General features: G+C 38.5%; 1 protein-coding gene across 1 annotated transcript in view; it reads left to right on the top strand.

Annotated features, from left to right (window-relative positions):
• LOC118809052 (alpha-actinin-2) overlaps positions 1 to 17,012 on the top strand; it is a 61,446-nt gene that overhangs the window by 26,596 nt on the left and 17,838 nt on the right. Inside the window, exons 10-14 of the mRNA XM_036571985.1 lie at positions 295 to 525; positions 2,234 to 2,381; positions 5,142 to 5,292; positions 14,058 to 14,166; positions 16,001 to 16,141. Coding sequence (XP_036427878.1) covers positions 295 to 525; positions 2,234 to 2,381; positions 5,142 to 5,292; positions 14,058 to 14,166; positions 16,001 to 16,141 — 780 coding nt within the window. The remainder of the gene's footprint in view (positions 1 to 294; positions 526 to 2,233; positions 2,382 to 5,141; positions 5,293 to 14,057; positions 14,167 to 16,000; positions 16,142 to 17,012) is intronic.

Below are 17,012 nucleotides of genomic sequence, written 5' to 3' on the forward strand. Positions count from 1 at the left end.
AGAAGGGAAAGAGGGATAGAAGGAAGAGAGAGAGAGAGAGGAAGAGAGATAAAAGAGAGAGAGACAGTGGAGAGAGAGAGAAAGAAGCAAGAGAGAGATGAAAGAGAGAGGGGGAGAAGGGAGGGAGAGAGAGACAGAGAGATAAGAGAAGGTGAGGGTGAGAGATAGAGAAGAGAAACGTATGGGGGGGCATTGTCAGGAAGGATGTTGCTTAGCACCCTCAAATGGCAGCCCTGATTGCAGGAGCTTTTAGGCCTTCATCTGTTGTCCTGACTCTGCCTCACCCACCCTCAGCTCCTGGAATGGATCCGCCGCACCACCCCGTGGCTGGAGAACCGCACTCCCGAGACCACCATGGTGGCCATGAGGAAGAAGCTGGAGGATTATCGTGACTACCGCCGCATGCACAAGCCCCCCAAAGTGCAGGAGAAGTGCCAGCTGGAGATCAGCTTCAACACCCTGCAGACCAAACTGCGCATCAGCAACAGACCTGCTTTTATGCCCTCTGAGGGCAAGATGGTGTCGGTGAGACCCTTAGGCGGAATAACATGGTGAAACTTTCATGCAACTAGTTGCATGTTCTGAGTTGCATTCAACTTCAGTTCCATGCAACTCCATGATATAGACCCTTTAAAGAACTTCTACAGAACGTAGAGATTCTAGGAAGTTACATTAATTGGTAGAGAACCTTTACGCGATGTGTTCTTCACACACATCCCTTTTTCCAATATGGTTCTTTAGGGACCCAAAAGTGGTTCTTCTCAAAGAACCCTTTGTGGCACTTATTTCCAAGAGGGAGGATTAACAAATAGCTGTTTTTAATGATGAGGAAACCTGTGCTGGGATCTTTTATCTTACCTAAAATGTACTTATTGTTATTACATATTGTTATTGGGTCATTCTCCATTTGAATGGGAAACCAAGTCACAAATGTTGCAAGACTTAAAAAAATTACGTTACACAGTTGACCTAAGATTAACACTTTTCTCTTACAATTTCTCAGATTTTTCTTTTTTATCCCCTTTAATAGTCGCTCTGCATCTGTAAAACTGCTCATCACATAAACAATTTTCAATATTTCAGAAACTACTTTTAATATACATTTTTTAAGGTTTAACTTAGGAATTTGTATAAAACAGATCCATGTTTGCTGTTTATATCATTAACATCATACTACATTTAAAAATATGGATTTTATTTAAGAAATTCATTTGTCAGAGAGATTTTGGTCACTGGTGTTATCAGGACTCTTATTTTACATTTTAACACAATATTTTCAGCTCTATTAAACTGCTTCTTTGGGTCGAGGCTCATCAGAGAGGAAGCGTCTCAAGGCATGAGAAGGCGAGTCCAGCTTGCTCACTATATTTAATTAATTTATTAATAATTTTGTTTATCAGGCAGCACATGACGTCTACGTGTCACTGGTGTTATGTGCTTTAACGGCTGGGTAATTAAAATTTTGTCAAAATAATGCCATATTATCATTTTTATTACTGGTTTTAAATAGTTGCACAAGGTCACCTGAACCACCAATGAGTCTGCCAATTTACAAAATCTTCAGTTTTAACCAGAATGTCACCAGAGTCACCGTCACTGGTGTTACACCATGTTCGCATAACACCAGTGACTGTAAAATATGTTTGGAATTAAACATGTATGATAATAGGAGATGTTAATGGACATAAAGATTATTTAGTTTTGGAATAAAAAAAAATAGATTTTTTACAAATGTATCCACCTGAATTTCCACTCCAGATGGAGAATGACCCAGATTCGTCCACTCAGGGAAGGGGTCTGAAACACAACCCATGTTAAAAAATGTTCTTCCACACGTTGCATGCAATTACACATTTCCACCAGAGAGGTCTCCAAATCACCAAAACTTACAGTGTAGCTTTAAAATAATGTGGCAAAATAAGAGTAATAATTGTAGACTTGCTATTGTTAAACAAATAAACCCCTCTGTTGCTGCCAACTAATGTCAACTGAACGGTTATTTGTATGTTAATTAAAATCAATTCATCATGAATCATAAAAGGTCATAATCGATGCAGTTACCATCATGCGTCTCAAACCAGACCTCTGAGCACCACTCAGCATATTCCTGCTGTTACTAATTGTTTTTACATATTGTTATCATTGTTTATTACTTATGCAAAGAAGACAGTGTGTCTCCAGACGTCTGACAGTCAGTGTGAGGCTGTTCTGTGTTGTGTTCTTGCTGCTGTAGGATATTACGGGTGCCTGGCAGGGTCTGGAGCAGGCAGAGAAAGGCTACGAGGAGTGGCTCCTAACCGAGATCCGTCGGCTAGAGCGTGTCGAGCACTTGGCTGAGAAGTTCCGGCAGAAGGCTTCCACCCACGAGGCCTGGGCCAAAGGTTAGAGTCTACATTCTTCCACACACTGTAAATCCACATGTTTCGGTTTAACCCTGTCAAAACTGAGCATGTCAACAGTGATCCTGTCTGAGAACTGGACACTTTTAACTTGTTTAGGATAAAATAAGACAATCCTTTATTAGTCCCACAACGGGGAAATTCACAGTGCTACAGCAGCAAAGGGACAGCAAGAGAATTAACAAACAGAGTAATTAACCTTGATCATTACTTAACGAGGTCATGTTGCTTATTACTATATAGACAATATATATAATATATATCCTTCGCATAAACTCTATTCACAAAAAAAATTAACAACATAAAAAATTCTAAATAAAAAAAGCAAAAAATATTTACACTGTAAGGATATTTTACCTGAATTGGTCACGGAGTATTGATTATAATACACATGGGAGTGGTGATGAATTAACAATATAAACAATATAACCCTTTAATGCTGATGCAAAAATGTTGCTGCTGTTTACTCTGGTATTTTCTCAGCATTGTTGCATTAATTTGACACGTTAGAAACGTGAAAATTCACAGATTGAGATTTCCTTTGAGACATAAACTGCTTCTTTGAGTAAGTAAATGCATGAATAGGAATGTACTTTAAACAGTATTTTTAAGTTTAAAGTTTGAAGTTTAACTTCAGAATTTGTATGAAACAGACTGATGTTTACTTTTTATATCATATTATACTACATTTAAAAAAGTATGTTTTTCATTTAAAAAAATCATTGGTCACGAAGATTGTGGTGACTGGTGTTATCAGGACTCTTATATTACATTTTAACACAGTATTTTCAGCTCTATTAAACTGCTTCTTTGGGTCGAGGCTCAGAGAGGGGAAACATCTCAAGGCCTGAGAAGGCGAGTCACGCTTGCTCACTGTATTTAATTAATTTATTAATAATTTTGTTTATCAGGCAGCACGTAACTTCCATGTTTCTCCGGTGTTATGTGCTTTAATGGCTGATTAATTCAAATTTTGTCAAAATAATGCCAAATATACTCTACAACTCAGTAGCGTACTATCATTACTCTGATAAAACAAATCAATAATAAGCTTGTATGATATAAATTGTGCTCCCAATGAGCTCGTTCTCAAATTTAGTCCTATGGAACCGAACGTCTCACCAGTGATACATTCTAAGAACTTCATTTAAATCATCTGCCAGAGATATAATTATAAGTATAAAATATGCACAAATATGCACAAAGCTTCCTTTATTCCTGAATGCGCTGTGACTTTTTCAGAGCAAGCGTGACTCAGATCATTGTGACACAAACCAAAAAAAAAACTATGAATTTTGGCTGTATTAAATCATGTTCTTGACATCACAATTATATACAACAACAGTTTTCATACATTACTTTGTCAGTAGAGAAGGGCAACAGACAGAACCAAAGAAATAGCCCTGTTTTTTGTGTCGGCCTCAAAAGATGAAACCCTTTTTTACATATGAATACACTTAAACGCTGTGTTTTTAAATACTGTACATTGCTGTAAAATGCATCCTGAGAGAAACAAGTCAAGCTTCAGAGTTCAAATGTTGAATTCTACAGTAATGGCGTCTTCAGTCCTGAAGCGGTTGTTGTTAAAGGGGAATTCCATCAAAATGTTTAAAATTTAATAATTCAGATGTAAACAAAGTGATTCAGAGTGGTTTGACACAAAATACTGCATTGTAGTGAAACTTACGGACGGTGATTGGCATGTATTTCGTTTTAATAAAGTTCAATAACATATGTCATTTTAAAGGGAAATACAAAGAGATGCAAACAGTGTCATATGGAGTGTGTTAATGTAAAAGGAACCTTACTAACTCAGATTTCTTTACAGTGGTGGTGATGGGAACCAGGGCTCGCGATGACTACAAAACAAATATAGCCATTTTATTTAGTATCCAAAACCACCAGTGAACCTACACGTGTCTTCCGGGTTGTTATGTGTGATGTTGATGTTGGTAAAATAGAGATACATCTGAAAGAATTCCTTTTTTTTGGGGGGGACTGTTTTGCCTTATAATGCCCTGCATTTATGCCTCCACCATGAATGGATTAAAAAAAAAAATTAAGCCAAAAGCTTCTCATAACTGTTGTACAACAGTGTCTGAGACATCAGGCAGCGTATTAATAACCATTTAACGTACTACCTTTCTGTGAGGGAGCTTTTAGAGACATTCAGCTCTTCAAACGTCTGGTTCCTATCCAGAAATTTTGAAAAATCAGTGGCATTCCCCGTCAAATTGATGAAGAGCAGTGGTAAACATGCTCTTGTCCCAGCATTTTTGGAATGTAATGCAGACATCAAATGTAGAATCAGTGTATATTTACACAAATAAATAAAATAAAATAAAGTTCATATGGTAAAACATTAAATATAGTGTTTTTGTACTGTTTTCAATTTAATACAGATCAAATAGAATTGACTAATCAACGTTTTCTGGTTTTGTTAGCATTTCACACACTGCCCTAACTTTTTTGGAATTGAGGTTTGTAATTATGCTGTTATTTGTTTTTGTTTGTATATGTTTTATCTTACCAGTGTTTATCTTCTTTTGTAAAGTGTGACTGTAATGGACCGAACTGTAAATTAAAAGTGGTATATAAAGCGGCATTATTATTATTATTATTATTATTATTATTATTATTATTACGTTTAAACAGATAAATGAGGCTGATGTTTTTATATTCTCTGTCTGATTATTCTCCATCGATATCTCGATTGCGCTCCTCAGTGTTTGTGCGTTGCAGGTAAGAACGAGCTCCTGATGCTGAAGGACTATGAGGCTGCCTCTCTGACCGAGGTGCGCGCATTGCTACGGAAACACGAGGCCTTTGAGAGTGACCTGGCGGCACATCAGGACAGAGTGGAGCAAATAGCAGCTATCGCTCAGGAGCTCAAGTACGACCACTTCCTCCAGCACCTCAATGTTGTGATCAATCACATCTACGTTTACATTGCACCTTACAAGCAAGAGTAATTCAGCAGCTTTTACTCTTTCATTCACACAGAGTTGAGACAAACGATTCTCAAGCTTTAAGAACATAAAAAATATGAAATATCATTAAAACTGAAGTAAACTAAATAAAAACACTCTGCTGCTCCCGAACCAGGGATCGTTAGGCAGCAACATGACAAATTTGTCTTGTAGGATCAATGGAGAATAACGTAAAATACAGTCAAATAAGTAAACGCATCCTCTACAGCCAACACACTTAAATACATTTTTGTTCAAATTTTAGGGCTCAGTTTCTATTTATTTGCGGGGTGTAACTAACGTTGGGTGATCAGGCAATGAGGCTGGATGCAAGTGTGAGCTGGTTTCATTGATGTCAATGGCAGAAACAGGAGCAATAAGCAGGAAAAACAAGAACACAAGTAAAACAAACAATAAAAGAAACAGAACTAAGAGGCAAAACTAAAGCAACAACATCACAACAAAGCTACAACTGCTATATGAACAATCCAGAACAAACATTCACATTCAGTGCCAAGCAAAGACACGACTGAAACAAGGAGTATATATACAAACACTCAAGATGAGAGACACCTGAGCACATTGACAGGGGTGGAGCTAAGAACGGGAAACAGGTGAGGGGTGTGGTCAAGGGCGGAGCTGGAAACCAAAACAAAAGCACATGAAAGATGTAAACAAAAGCACATGACACAGGAAAACAAGGAAACAAAGAAAGACGAGGACACGACAGGACATAAAATAAAAAGTAACATATTAAAAAAAATCAAAACATAAAATATAGAATGTGCCATAACTATTACAGAATGGTATGTTTACAGGAGAAGGCAAAGCATTTTCAACTTTTAATATATGATAATGTAATGAGATTTTTTTGGAGCATTTATTATTCTATTCATTCTGAAATGTTCAGACAGTGTAAAGGTCAGCAGGTATTTGTTTAATGAAAAAAGGACATATATATGTAAAAAAAATATTGTAATAATGATTACAACACACACAAAAAGTAGCAGTTCAGTATGTTAAGTGCTTCATGGCTGAGGCTGAGCTGAAAGTCATTTGCAGACCACAGGGCTTTCATTTAAACCCTACTCTGGTCTCTTTACCTGCGCTGCCATGGCAATAATGATTTTTAGTACAGTCTCCCTCAGGCTCAGGGCGTATGAGGGGAAAAAGGGAAAGTGCTATAGCTACCACTGATCAGGTCTGCAACCTGATCATACTGTCTGAGAATAAAACAAAAATAGTCATGAGCTCAAACAGTCATAAACAGAATAGAGCGACATGACACCATCTGGAGTTTCCAGCCAGGCAGTGAAGTTCCTCTCAGTGGTTTTTGCTCATGCTCTTCAGGGGTTTTTCAGTCTTCTGGGAAGCTTTCTACAAGATTTTGGAGTGTGTCTGTCTTCTGACGTCTCAGTACCTTGAGTCAGGGAACTCCACACACCCCGTCTCGCCTCCAGGCTTTTTATCTTATTGTTCTGATTTAAAACATTAGGTTATGAAATGATACAAATATGTACTTTTCACCTGGAAAAACTTATTTATGGACCTTAAAACCACTGTTGTACCTTTGAGAGAACATTTACACTGTTTGCACCTTGATGAATGAAAAATGAACCTGCACAGTGTCTTTATTTCTAACAGTGTAATGTACATTCATTTGCAGGGGCAAATGAATTGTTCTAAATGGGGCTGTAAATGCAGCGGGACACCTGTTGGTTTCCTTCATTCTCAGGGCCATGCACTGCGATACACGCACACACATAGGCTCAAGGACATATATTTACCCGTCTATTCATGGACACTTTGTTGTGGGTATGCCATACCTTTGTGCTCGTACGTCTGAGTTCAAGTTCCGCTGTTTCGCTCTGCACATTGCACAGCTGTCACCATTGCTGCCTTTAGCACTTTCAAACCATTAAAGATCAAATTTCTTATAATGCACATCGTAATTTTAGTAATTATTTTGAACAGTTTGAGCTCTGTATGAAAGGTTGGTACCAGGGCATTCATTTCCCCTAAATGCTTGTACCTACCGAACTCAGCTAAACTGCATAATTGTCCGGCATTACAGATTATTATGCTACATTAAGACCTTAAAACTCATGGAGGTTCGTGACCTGAGTGACTCTTTCCAGTTACTTTTTCTTTTTGCTGTTGATAGAAGAAAACCTCGTACCTCCAAAGTGGTAACTTTACGGGAGAAGGAAAAAACCTACTTTACTTTTAATGTAAGTCAATGGAACCAGACTTTTTCCCAAGTCATTTTGGGCCATTTCTTTTGGTCCATTCATCCTGAAATTTACACACAATGTAAAGGTCAACAGGCATTTTCAAATTATGTCAAAACCTGAAAAATAACAAAAAAGGAGATACAAGGTTTTGTCCTGACAGCAGCGATATATTTCTGATGAACAGCAGCATTGTTTACTTATTTTATGATTATGCAAACATATATATGACTCAAACATATATATCACAGAGGTAAAAACACTGTAGATATATAGATGAAGCTATTTGAGGAGAACACCTCTAAAGAGGGTCTTGATCATCAGCTGTGTGGTCATTTTCTCAGAAGATTGACCTGATACTGATACTGATGGTGGAGCATTAGTGTAGTACAGGCCAAGTGATTCCAGTCATTCTTGATCTTCCCCTCTGAAATTTAGACAGAAATATGTGGAACGTACAGTACTATTCAAAAGTCGGAGGCCACCCTTCATTTATTTAAATTGAAGTCAATACATTAAGTACATTAAAGACATTAAGTACAAATGATTCATTTTTCCGTATCAGGAAAAAGCCAGAGAACGTATATCCAAAGAAAAAATGTCTCCATATATGGTAACTTTACAGAAGAGCGCAAAAACGTTCTTAACTTTTAGCGTAGATGATTTTATTCCGAGCAATTTTGGAGCATTTCTACGGAGCCCTGCTGGTGACATCGCGTATGAATCAAAATAATGCGTGGCTATGCCGTATTAACACGTGGGAATGAGATCCTAATGCGTGGACATGACTTGGTAAGGCATGGGAATGAGATAATTTAACCTTGACCACAGCTTAATAAGGCATGATCTCATTCCCACATCTTACTAAGTCATGGCCACAACTTAATTATCTTGTTCCCATGCCTTACTAAGTCGTGGTGACACATTATTTTTATTTATATGGAATGTCACCAGCAGGGCTCCGTACATTTCTGTTGGTCCATTCATCCTGAAACTTTCGTGACATAAAGGGCAGCTGGTGTGTTCAAATTAAAATCAGAAAAAAGCGACAATATATGTAACAAAAAATGACACAGAAGCCTAAATAACTGAACACATTATCACATTTATTGTTATTAATTGTTATTTATTGTGTCTACAAAAGCTTTAGCTTTATTACAGCTTCCATTCCTTTTAGGAGACTCACTTTCAGTTTCTCAAGGAATCTGCAGACACACCTCCAAAGTTCAGTCTTAGAAGTTGGTTACATTTTCTGCTTCTCACCATCCAAGTGATCCCAAACACATTCAGTGATGTTGAGGTCTGGACTCTGGGGTGGCCAGTGCATTCTTCTCTTGTCTGTCTCATTTTCCAAGTAGCAGCGTCTTGACAGCTGCACATCCTTTTAGACCCATAGTCTTATCTGGATGGTGAGAACCAGACTGAACTTTGGAGGTGTGGAAAAATATCCCTGAAGATTTTTTTGAAAAACATTTTTTTGAAAAACTGGATAAAAAATGTCTCCTGAAAAGTATGGAAGCTGTAACGAAGCTGTGCAGACAAAAATGTGTATCATATTTAGTTATTGAGTCATCCGTGTAATGTTTTGTTCAATATTTTCTTTGCTTTTTTTCTGATGCTGAAGGATGAATACATTTTGGTGAAAAATGTAAATTAATGGTCGTTTTGAACTAATTATTTGCAATAATTGAAAGGATTGTCTCTGACTGGTGCACAGTACTATATAACAACAACAACAACAACAACAAAATAATAATAATAATAATAATAATAATAATAATAATAAATGTATTTTAAAATAGGCATCAGAATTCTTATTGAAGTTTGGGTCCTGATATTAAAAGATACTGAACGATATCCAGCCCTAATCTAGACTATGTCTGTGTCTCTCTCTCGGGGTCTGGTTTGAACCACAGTAAGCCAGGTGCCCTTCAGTTGTCCACACTGGTTTCTGACTGTGTGTGTGTCTAATTCGGGTCACTGTGCCCAGATAGGAATGTGTTTGGCAGTGTGACACAGCGTTAGGGTTCAGGGACAGTTTACCTTGTCCTGATGAACACGCACTAAATCAATGACCAGTTCAGATGTCAGTTTAAAAGAAGAGTGGGCATCAGGCAGACCCCTCTGTGTGTGTGTGTGTGAATGTCATTCTGACTTTGAAAATCGCTTCTTCACCAACACAGCATGTTTAATTTTTGTATTTTAGTCCCAATTGATAATCTAACTGGTAATGACATCACTGATCACTACAAGTCCACCCTGTAAAAAATGAGACGTCTGCTCAGCTTAAAATGATATAGTAACTGATGGCTTTTCTTAAGTTGACTCAACTTGAGGACACCAGAGTTCACCCAGCTCAAACTTCCTAGTTGAGTCAAAAGTTCTCCCAGTTACTGTTTCTAAGTCTGCATCTCAGTTAGATAAACAGAACTGAATTTGCGTATTTTACTCAGTTTCCCCACTAGCTGGCGCTTCTTCTATCACACAGTCCCATCTGGCATATTTTCCTCTTGGGCTTCCGCATATGAACAGCTATGGTATTGCTGGGATTCAAACTCACAACCTCCTGATGTTGGGATGAATTATTAGACAGCTGCACCACATGAGACGATGCTTTAAAGTTAAAACAACAAACATTTTCTCCAGTGAATGAAACATTTATAGACACAAAATCTGAGCTGCTTCACGTGTTCCTGAGAGGTGCAGTGGACTAAGCCGTCACCCCAACAGGAGGTTGTGAGTTTGAGCCCCAGTGATGCCACAGCCATCCATGAGTGAGTACCCAAGAGGAAAGATGTCTAGCAGGATTGTGAGATAGAAAGAGTTCTGGCTAGTTGGGAAGTTGAGTATAAAAACATGTTAATTTTATTTACCGAACTGAGACGTAGAACTAAACAATGACGAGAACTTTTGACTCAACTAGGACGTTTGAGTTGTGTGAACTCTGGTGTCCTCAAGTTGAGTCAACTCAGGAAAAGCCATGTAATCAGTTGCTATATCATTTTGAGTTGAGCTGACCTCTCATTTTTAACAATGGTGCAGAAAAAGCCCAAGGCCATCAGTACCCCCCCACCCCTCTCTCTCTCTCTCTCTCTCTCTCTCTCTCTCCCCCTTTCTCTCTCTTCCTCTCTCTGTCTGTGCTGTATTATCAGCCTGTGCTATCAGCAGGTTGTGTTAAGGTAAAGTGGCCGTCTCTACTGAGCTGCTGGCAGCTGAACTTTGGCCATGAGGTGATCAGTGTGTCAGGGGCTCTGTGTGATTTATAGTCTACACATGGACCGGGCTAAATCATCAGACAAGTGGATCCTGGAAGGTCAAGCCGTCTGGCAGGGGCTGCCAAAACAGCACTAAGTGTTCGCTTGTCCAGTCCACCCTGGGTTTTTAACCCCTTTTTTACCATAAAATTTTATTTCCAAATTCACATTTTTTTTCAGTACCATTAATGAAATATAGCGTATTTAATTGGAAATGTGCATGTTTTTCAAAACTGTCTAAAAATTTCTGTGACATAAAAATACACTCCGTTTTTCACTCCAATCCATTTTTAAATTTCATTTTTATTCAGTACAATCTTCATGATTGTTATATTTAAATTCTATGTGTATTGAAGAAATGCTCTTATTGTGTTGTAAAGTTTTGGTTTGAAACAAAAGGCTTTCCCCTTGTGTGGTGTTCAGGTCTGTGGGACCCATTTTCAATGTTTACAGAAACAAAAAATTGATTTATTATTTTAACTCCAGGCTCCGTGTCCTTTGCTCATTTTCTAAGAAGAACATATAAAATAACCCATTTTCAGAGTCTTCACTCTGTTCACCCCCCACACATTTATACTACACATGTGGTGTTGGCTGAACCTGCGGGGAATAAAAGTGTGGAGGTGCTGTGTCCTTCACTCTGTTCTCCTCCTACATGGCCTGCTGTTAGTGTGTCTGTGTGTGTGTGTTTGTACATGTATGTGTGTGTGTGTGTATGTGTGTGTTAGGGTGGACAACATGGACAGGCTGCTGACTGGCTACAGCTGCTAAAGGAGAACCCTACGCTGGACACTTGTAATATTTTAAACATCTGGTATTTTTTACAGAAATTGTTATGGCTGTATTGATTTAAAGAACCAATAATGTGGTGGGTCCACCAGACCACTGAGTAACAAACACCACACAAGTGTTAAATTCTTGAAATGCCCAATGGAAAAGTATCCAATTATCTATTTTTTTTTCTCTGTGGTATCCACGTGGAGCTTCCCCATTGCTTAGGACTTTAGGAGCTAAACTAAAGGCCTAAGGAGTCAGATTAACCACTAACACAGTTAGGAACTGACAGAGGAATCAACTAATCACATTTAGATTTACAATGAGTAGAAGCAATTTCATGTGGAACATCACTCTAGGCCTTCTGGAAGTTCTACCCATGTCACTGGCTGTGAATATGAGACGTAATCTAATCTCGTTTCAGTCAGTTGTTAGAAATGGAGACAGCAGCAGCTCTGTGTCAGGATCCTTTAATGAACGAGTCACTGTAGAACTGCAGCAAGGGTACAATATATGTAAAGGCCTGTTACAAGCAGAGCTTGTATATCTATCTCACTGAGTGTGACTCATCACATTGATTCATCAGTCTATTCAGGCTTTATGATACATTTACACAGTGTAATGTGGACTGAATGAGGATATTTCATTTCTGTGATCTGAATTCATACTACTTGGGATTCAGACACACCCTGAAAATAACACAGTAATACTTTATTTGGAGTAGATGATTAATAAACTCTTAATAGAGTATCAGTAACACATCAACAACATATTAGTGTAGTAGCTGTAGTGAATCATCTGAATACACTGAAGTAAATATCTTGTAGATGTTCTGTTGATCCATCACTTACATTAAGTAGATGTATTGTTAACATGTTACTTCCATCTCGCAAAACCTAACCTTACTAACCTTACCCTAAACCTCACCCTAACCCTGACCTTAATCCTAACCCTAACCTCAGCCAGGGCCCACCGGCACGCCCAAAGTTTTATTACGCACCTCAATAGTCAATAGCTCAGCCAGTTTGCACTGAAGACCCTGTAGTTACTGAATAATAAACCTTTGTATGTAATAAGCCTGAGATTTTAAGGGGTTAAACGTTGTGCTGTTCAAGGCTGTCAGGAAGCAAATGGATCATTGCAGCTTCCACATGATCCACACATCCAAAAGGAGCAGGTGAAGTTTATTTACCCCTCTACATCCCTGAGGACTTCAGTGCCAGCTTAATAGACAGTCAATTTGAATGAGACAGCCAATCAGAACGGAGCTCATTTACATATATCAGTCTTAAAGGCACAGTAACAAAAACAGCTTGTTATTCTGTAACTACTTCAATGTAAACTGGCTAAGCTACTCTTAGATTTTAGAAGTGTGTAATAAAACTTTGGGCCCACCGGTGGGTCCAGGCTGTTTAATTGAGAGTCCGTTGAGTGTTTGTTTGATCTGCAAAGGACTACTCAATGATACGAGCCATACTTTAACCACATCACATCAAGGATTTACCAAAGTGTGAAATAATGGGTAAAATAATACTGTAATGACAAAAATGAGAATAATCAAGGGATTCAAACAGAATATGTGTTATTTTTCATTGTCATTCATCACTCATGTGTTTATTATGTTTAATTGTGTTTTTTTTACTGTATTTTTGTAAAGCACCTCATAAAACTGGCTTGTAACTCAGTCACTCACATTTAGCACACTGAAAAGTCTCCACAAGGGGGAGCCATTGTTACTCAAATAGCTTCAGAAACTTCATAAGAGCAGTGCTTCACATCAATAGTTACCTTTCCACTGGCTCAATAGGCACAAAGTGCAAGCGATAAAATGAAAATGTAACAAAAGTTTGCATTTTTTGAAACTTCTCATAACCTACGAATGGAGACTTTTTTGTTTCTGCCATATAGAGCTGATGGAGTGATTTCCATTTAGATAGGCTGCGTATCTCTTTCAGCAAGAGCTGAAAAGTGACAGTATCACTTTTGAAAATGCTCTCATCTCCTCCTCATTCCTCCAGTTCTACCTCTCTGCTGCTTGTTTTTTTATTGTTAGAGGCACGTAAGGGAAATTTAACACATGGCACTACAATAATGCATAAATGTGTTATTTGTCCCCAAAGGAATGGCAGGTTTTTGCTGCATTTCAGGTGCGGGCAAAGAATTTTTCCACATATAGGTTGTGAAAACACCTTCCCTAATGGCACATTATATTAGTGGCAGTAATAAATGGCAGTGTGGTATTTCGTGCAGCCCTATGTAGCTGTGTTATTGATGTTTTACAGCTTCTGTTAATGCAGTGCTGCTTCAGAATCTGAAGGGAACGGATGAGATTAGCTGACTCTGTGCAAGTCAACCCCATTTAAACTGTGATGAGGCGAATTAGACACAGATATAATCTGCATGCTTGTTCTTCTGTGTGTTTGTCCACAGTGAGCTGGATTATCACGCTTCAGCAGCCATCAATGAGCACTGTCAGAGGATCTGTGATCAGTGGGACCAGCTGGGAACTCTGACTCAGAAACGCAGGGAGGCACTGGAGGTAACACACACAAACGCACTTTAGAGCTCTGCTACCGCGACCCGAGCCTGATGGGGGGGTGACATCACATACGACATCAGGCTCTGGTCAAGTTTGGATTTGTTTTCTTATTAGTCACTTGTGGCTGATTTTGTGCATTTCCTCTCTTAGTCCTTCTCTCTCACTCCATCACTCTCTTGTAACATTAGCCACATTCTGAATAGCTCCAGAGTTTGAGGAGTGGGTAAACGTACCCTTGAATTAAAGCATGTGTAATGAGAGGGATTTGTTGGGCTGGTAAAAGCTCACAGCAGATCTTTCCCCTTCTTTGTAAAGCATTTCTGCAGTGGCAGCATCTGATCAGAGGAGGGTAGATGCTGTTCTCTGCCAGATATGATCAGCAAATCCAGAAAAATATACTGATAACCAGCACTGCTAGTGTATTACAGATGTGTAAAATCCAGCGTGACATTTTTTGTCAGTCAACTCTAGTCAAGTCAAGTCAAGTCAAAGTTTATTTATATAGTTATTTTTACAACAGGTGTTGTCACAAAGCAGCTTTACAGAAAAATCTGGGTCCGAGTCCCCATGAGTGCCGTCAATGGCGACAGTGGCAAGGAAAAACTCCCTAAGAGCAAGAAGAAGGAACCTTGAGAGGAACCAAGACTCAAAAGGAGAACCCATCCTCCTCTGGTCAACACCAGATAGCAAATTCTAGTGATTAGTAACACTAGATAATCCACCTCCATTAGTGTTAGTCCATGTAAGCAGGTTCAGGTTTTAAATTTAGCTGTGCCAGTCGAGCATGCACAGTTGTAAAGGGGTGGCCAGTGCCAACTGAAATCTGATTGATCTGTCTGAAAAATCTGACCTCAGATGCCATCCCATAATTACTGCCATGTCTTTGGTTGCCACCTCGTTGTGGGGCGGCAGTTTGTACCTTTAAGAAAAGAGTTGTTTCGCTATTGGCAATCGGCAGGTCAGCTGTCCATCCTCTCTCCAACACTTAAATCCCCCAACCACCTCATGTTAGCCCTGCATTTTACAGCAGAAAGTGAGACCGCACAAAATGCATGTTTTCTACAGTTCAGTAAACTTTTTTCTGTTTTAATAAAAACATTATGAGTTTATGTGTGCACAGCAGTTCAAAGCTGTATTTCCTAGTCATGAACTGGCAAGTGAGCTAAAGTTGTCACGACTGAAACCATCACTACTCAAACATTTGGTAAAGTTACAACAAAGATTTATTTTTTTATTGACAAAATGTTTTAATCATTTTCATTTAACTCAGTTATTGTAAACTGCGTCATTCAGAGTGCTTTGACATGATGTGATTCATTGTAGAGAAACCTACCCACCCATATTTCTTCACAGTGGTGGTGATAGAAACCAGGGGTCAGAATGTCTTCCACAGAAATATAGCAACCAGCGAACCTCGAGTTTTTATAAATGAAGCTGATGGTGGTAAAACTGGAAAAATACGTTTCCGCCAGGGACTATTTTGCCACCTGAATGACTTTGTGTCCATCTTAACCGTATGATTATGCAGAATTTTAGTGGTGAAAAAGTGGTGGATTCCTCCTTGAAGCCACCACAAGACTGAATAGATTTTTTGGGTACAAATCAGGACATATTTTAAGTAGAAGACATCAGCAAGGTCTTCATGTTAAACAGATTCATAATTGAGGTTTAATTCAGCTGCCAGTGTTGAGACTGGACAGCCGAGAAACTGAGACTGGGCTTGGGGTCCTTTGATTATACTAGATCCAGATCTTCATGTAGAACCTATGATGTTTGGAACCGAGTCTTTGCCTTGAGTAGTGCGTGTGACTTCGTATGTGTATGTGCTTGTAAGAGGACAGAGAAGCTGCTGGAGACTATTGATCAGCTGTTCCTGGAGTTTGCCAAAAGATCTGCGCCCTTTAATAACTGGATGGAAGGAGCCATGGAGGACCTGCAGGACATGTTCATTGTGCACAGTGTGGAGGAGATACAGGTGCAAACACATACACTCGTATATTGTGCACATTTTGTTCTATACTTTAATGTGTGAAGTGCAAACAAAAGCTACAACTGCATTGCCGTCTCGTTAAATTGGTTCCAACCTATCAAACGATTTCCTCCTCTGCTCAGATAGACAGAAGGTCCTTCTCCAGCCAAACCTCTTCTGTAGATGTAGAATGAGGTGGCAGGAAGTTTTGAAAAAACTACAAGTGGCTGTGCAGGAAGGGCTGGAAGCATCACACTGCATTTTGTGTGCATAAAATATTATATTACATATTAATTGCATTACTTTGAGGTAATATGTAATATAATCCCAACTAATTGCCTTTTTTTAGATCAAATTGGACCCTAAAGAAAGATATTTTCCATTAAAATAGCAGTGTATTTTGTTTTAGCTATTTGAGCAGACAAAATAAGCTTCCAGTAATTAAGCTTTCAGTATTTCAGTAACATTATTTTTACACAAAACTGTACATAAATCACATAATTTTCATCACCGATATCCAGTGAGAGCAACAGTGACTGCATGTTCCTGCCAATGAGTGTATATATCATATATGGACCACTCTAACTATTTAGTTCAAACTGCAGTCCCAGAGTAAAATAAATAAATAAATAAATAAACAAACAGTTAAATATTCAAACCTTAGACATTTAAAGAACCCAGGGCAGTAACAGAGATAGTAATAAGCTAAATATATACAAAATCATCATGTATACAGTACTTTCTATAGGTGTCCGTCCCAAACCCTGAACCCTTAAATTTACACTTGTGGAAATAATGCTTGAACTTTGTTTTTCAGTGTTATTTTTCAAAAGATCTTTTTAATTTCCTTTGAAGTGAAGCTAAAGGATTTAGTTTT

Source organism: Colossoma macropomum, unplaced genomic scaffold (assembly GCF_904425465.1).
Source record: "Colossoma macropomum unplaced genomic scaffold, Colossoma_macropomum, whole genome shotgun sequence".
Taxonomy (NCBI): domain Eukaryota; kingdom Metazoa; phylum Chordata; class Actinopteri; order Characiformes; family Serrasalmidae; genus Colossoma; species Colossoma macropomum.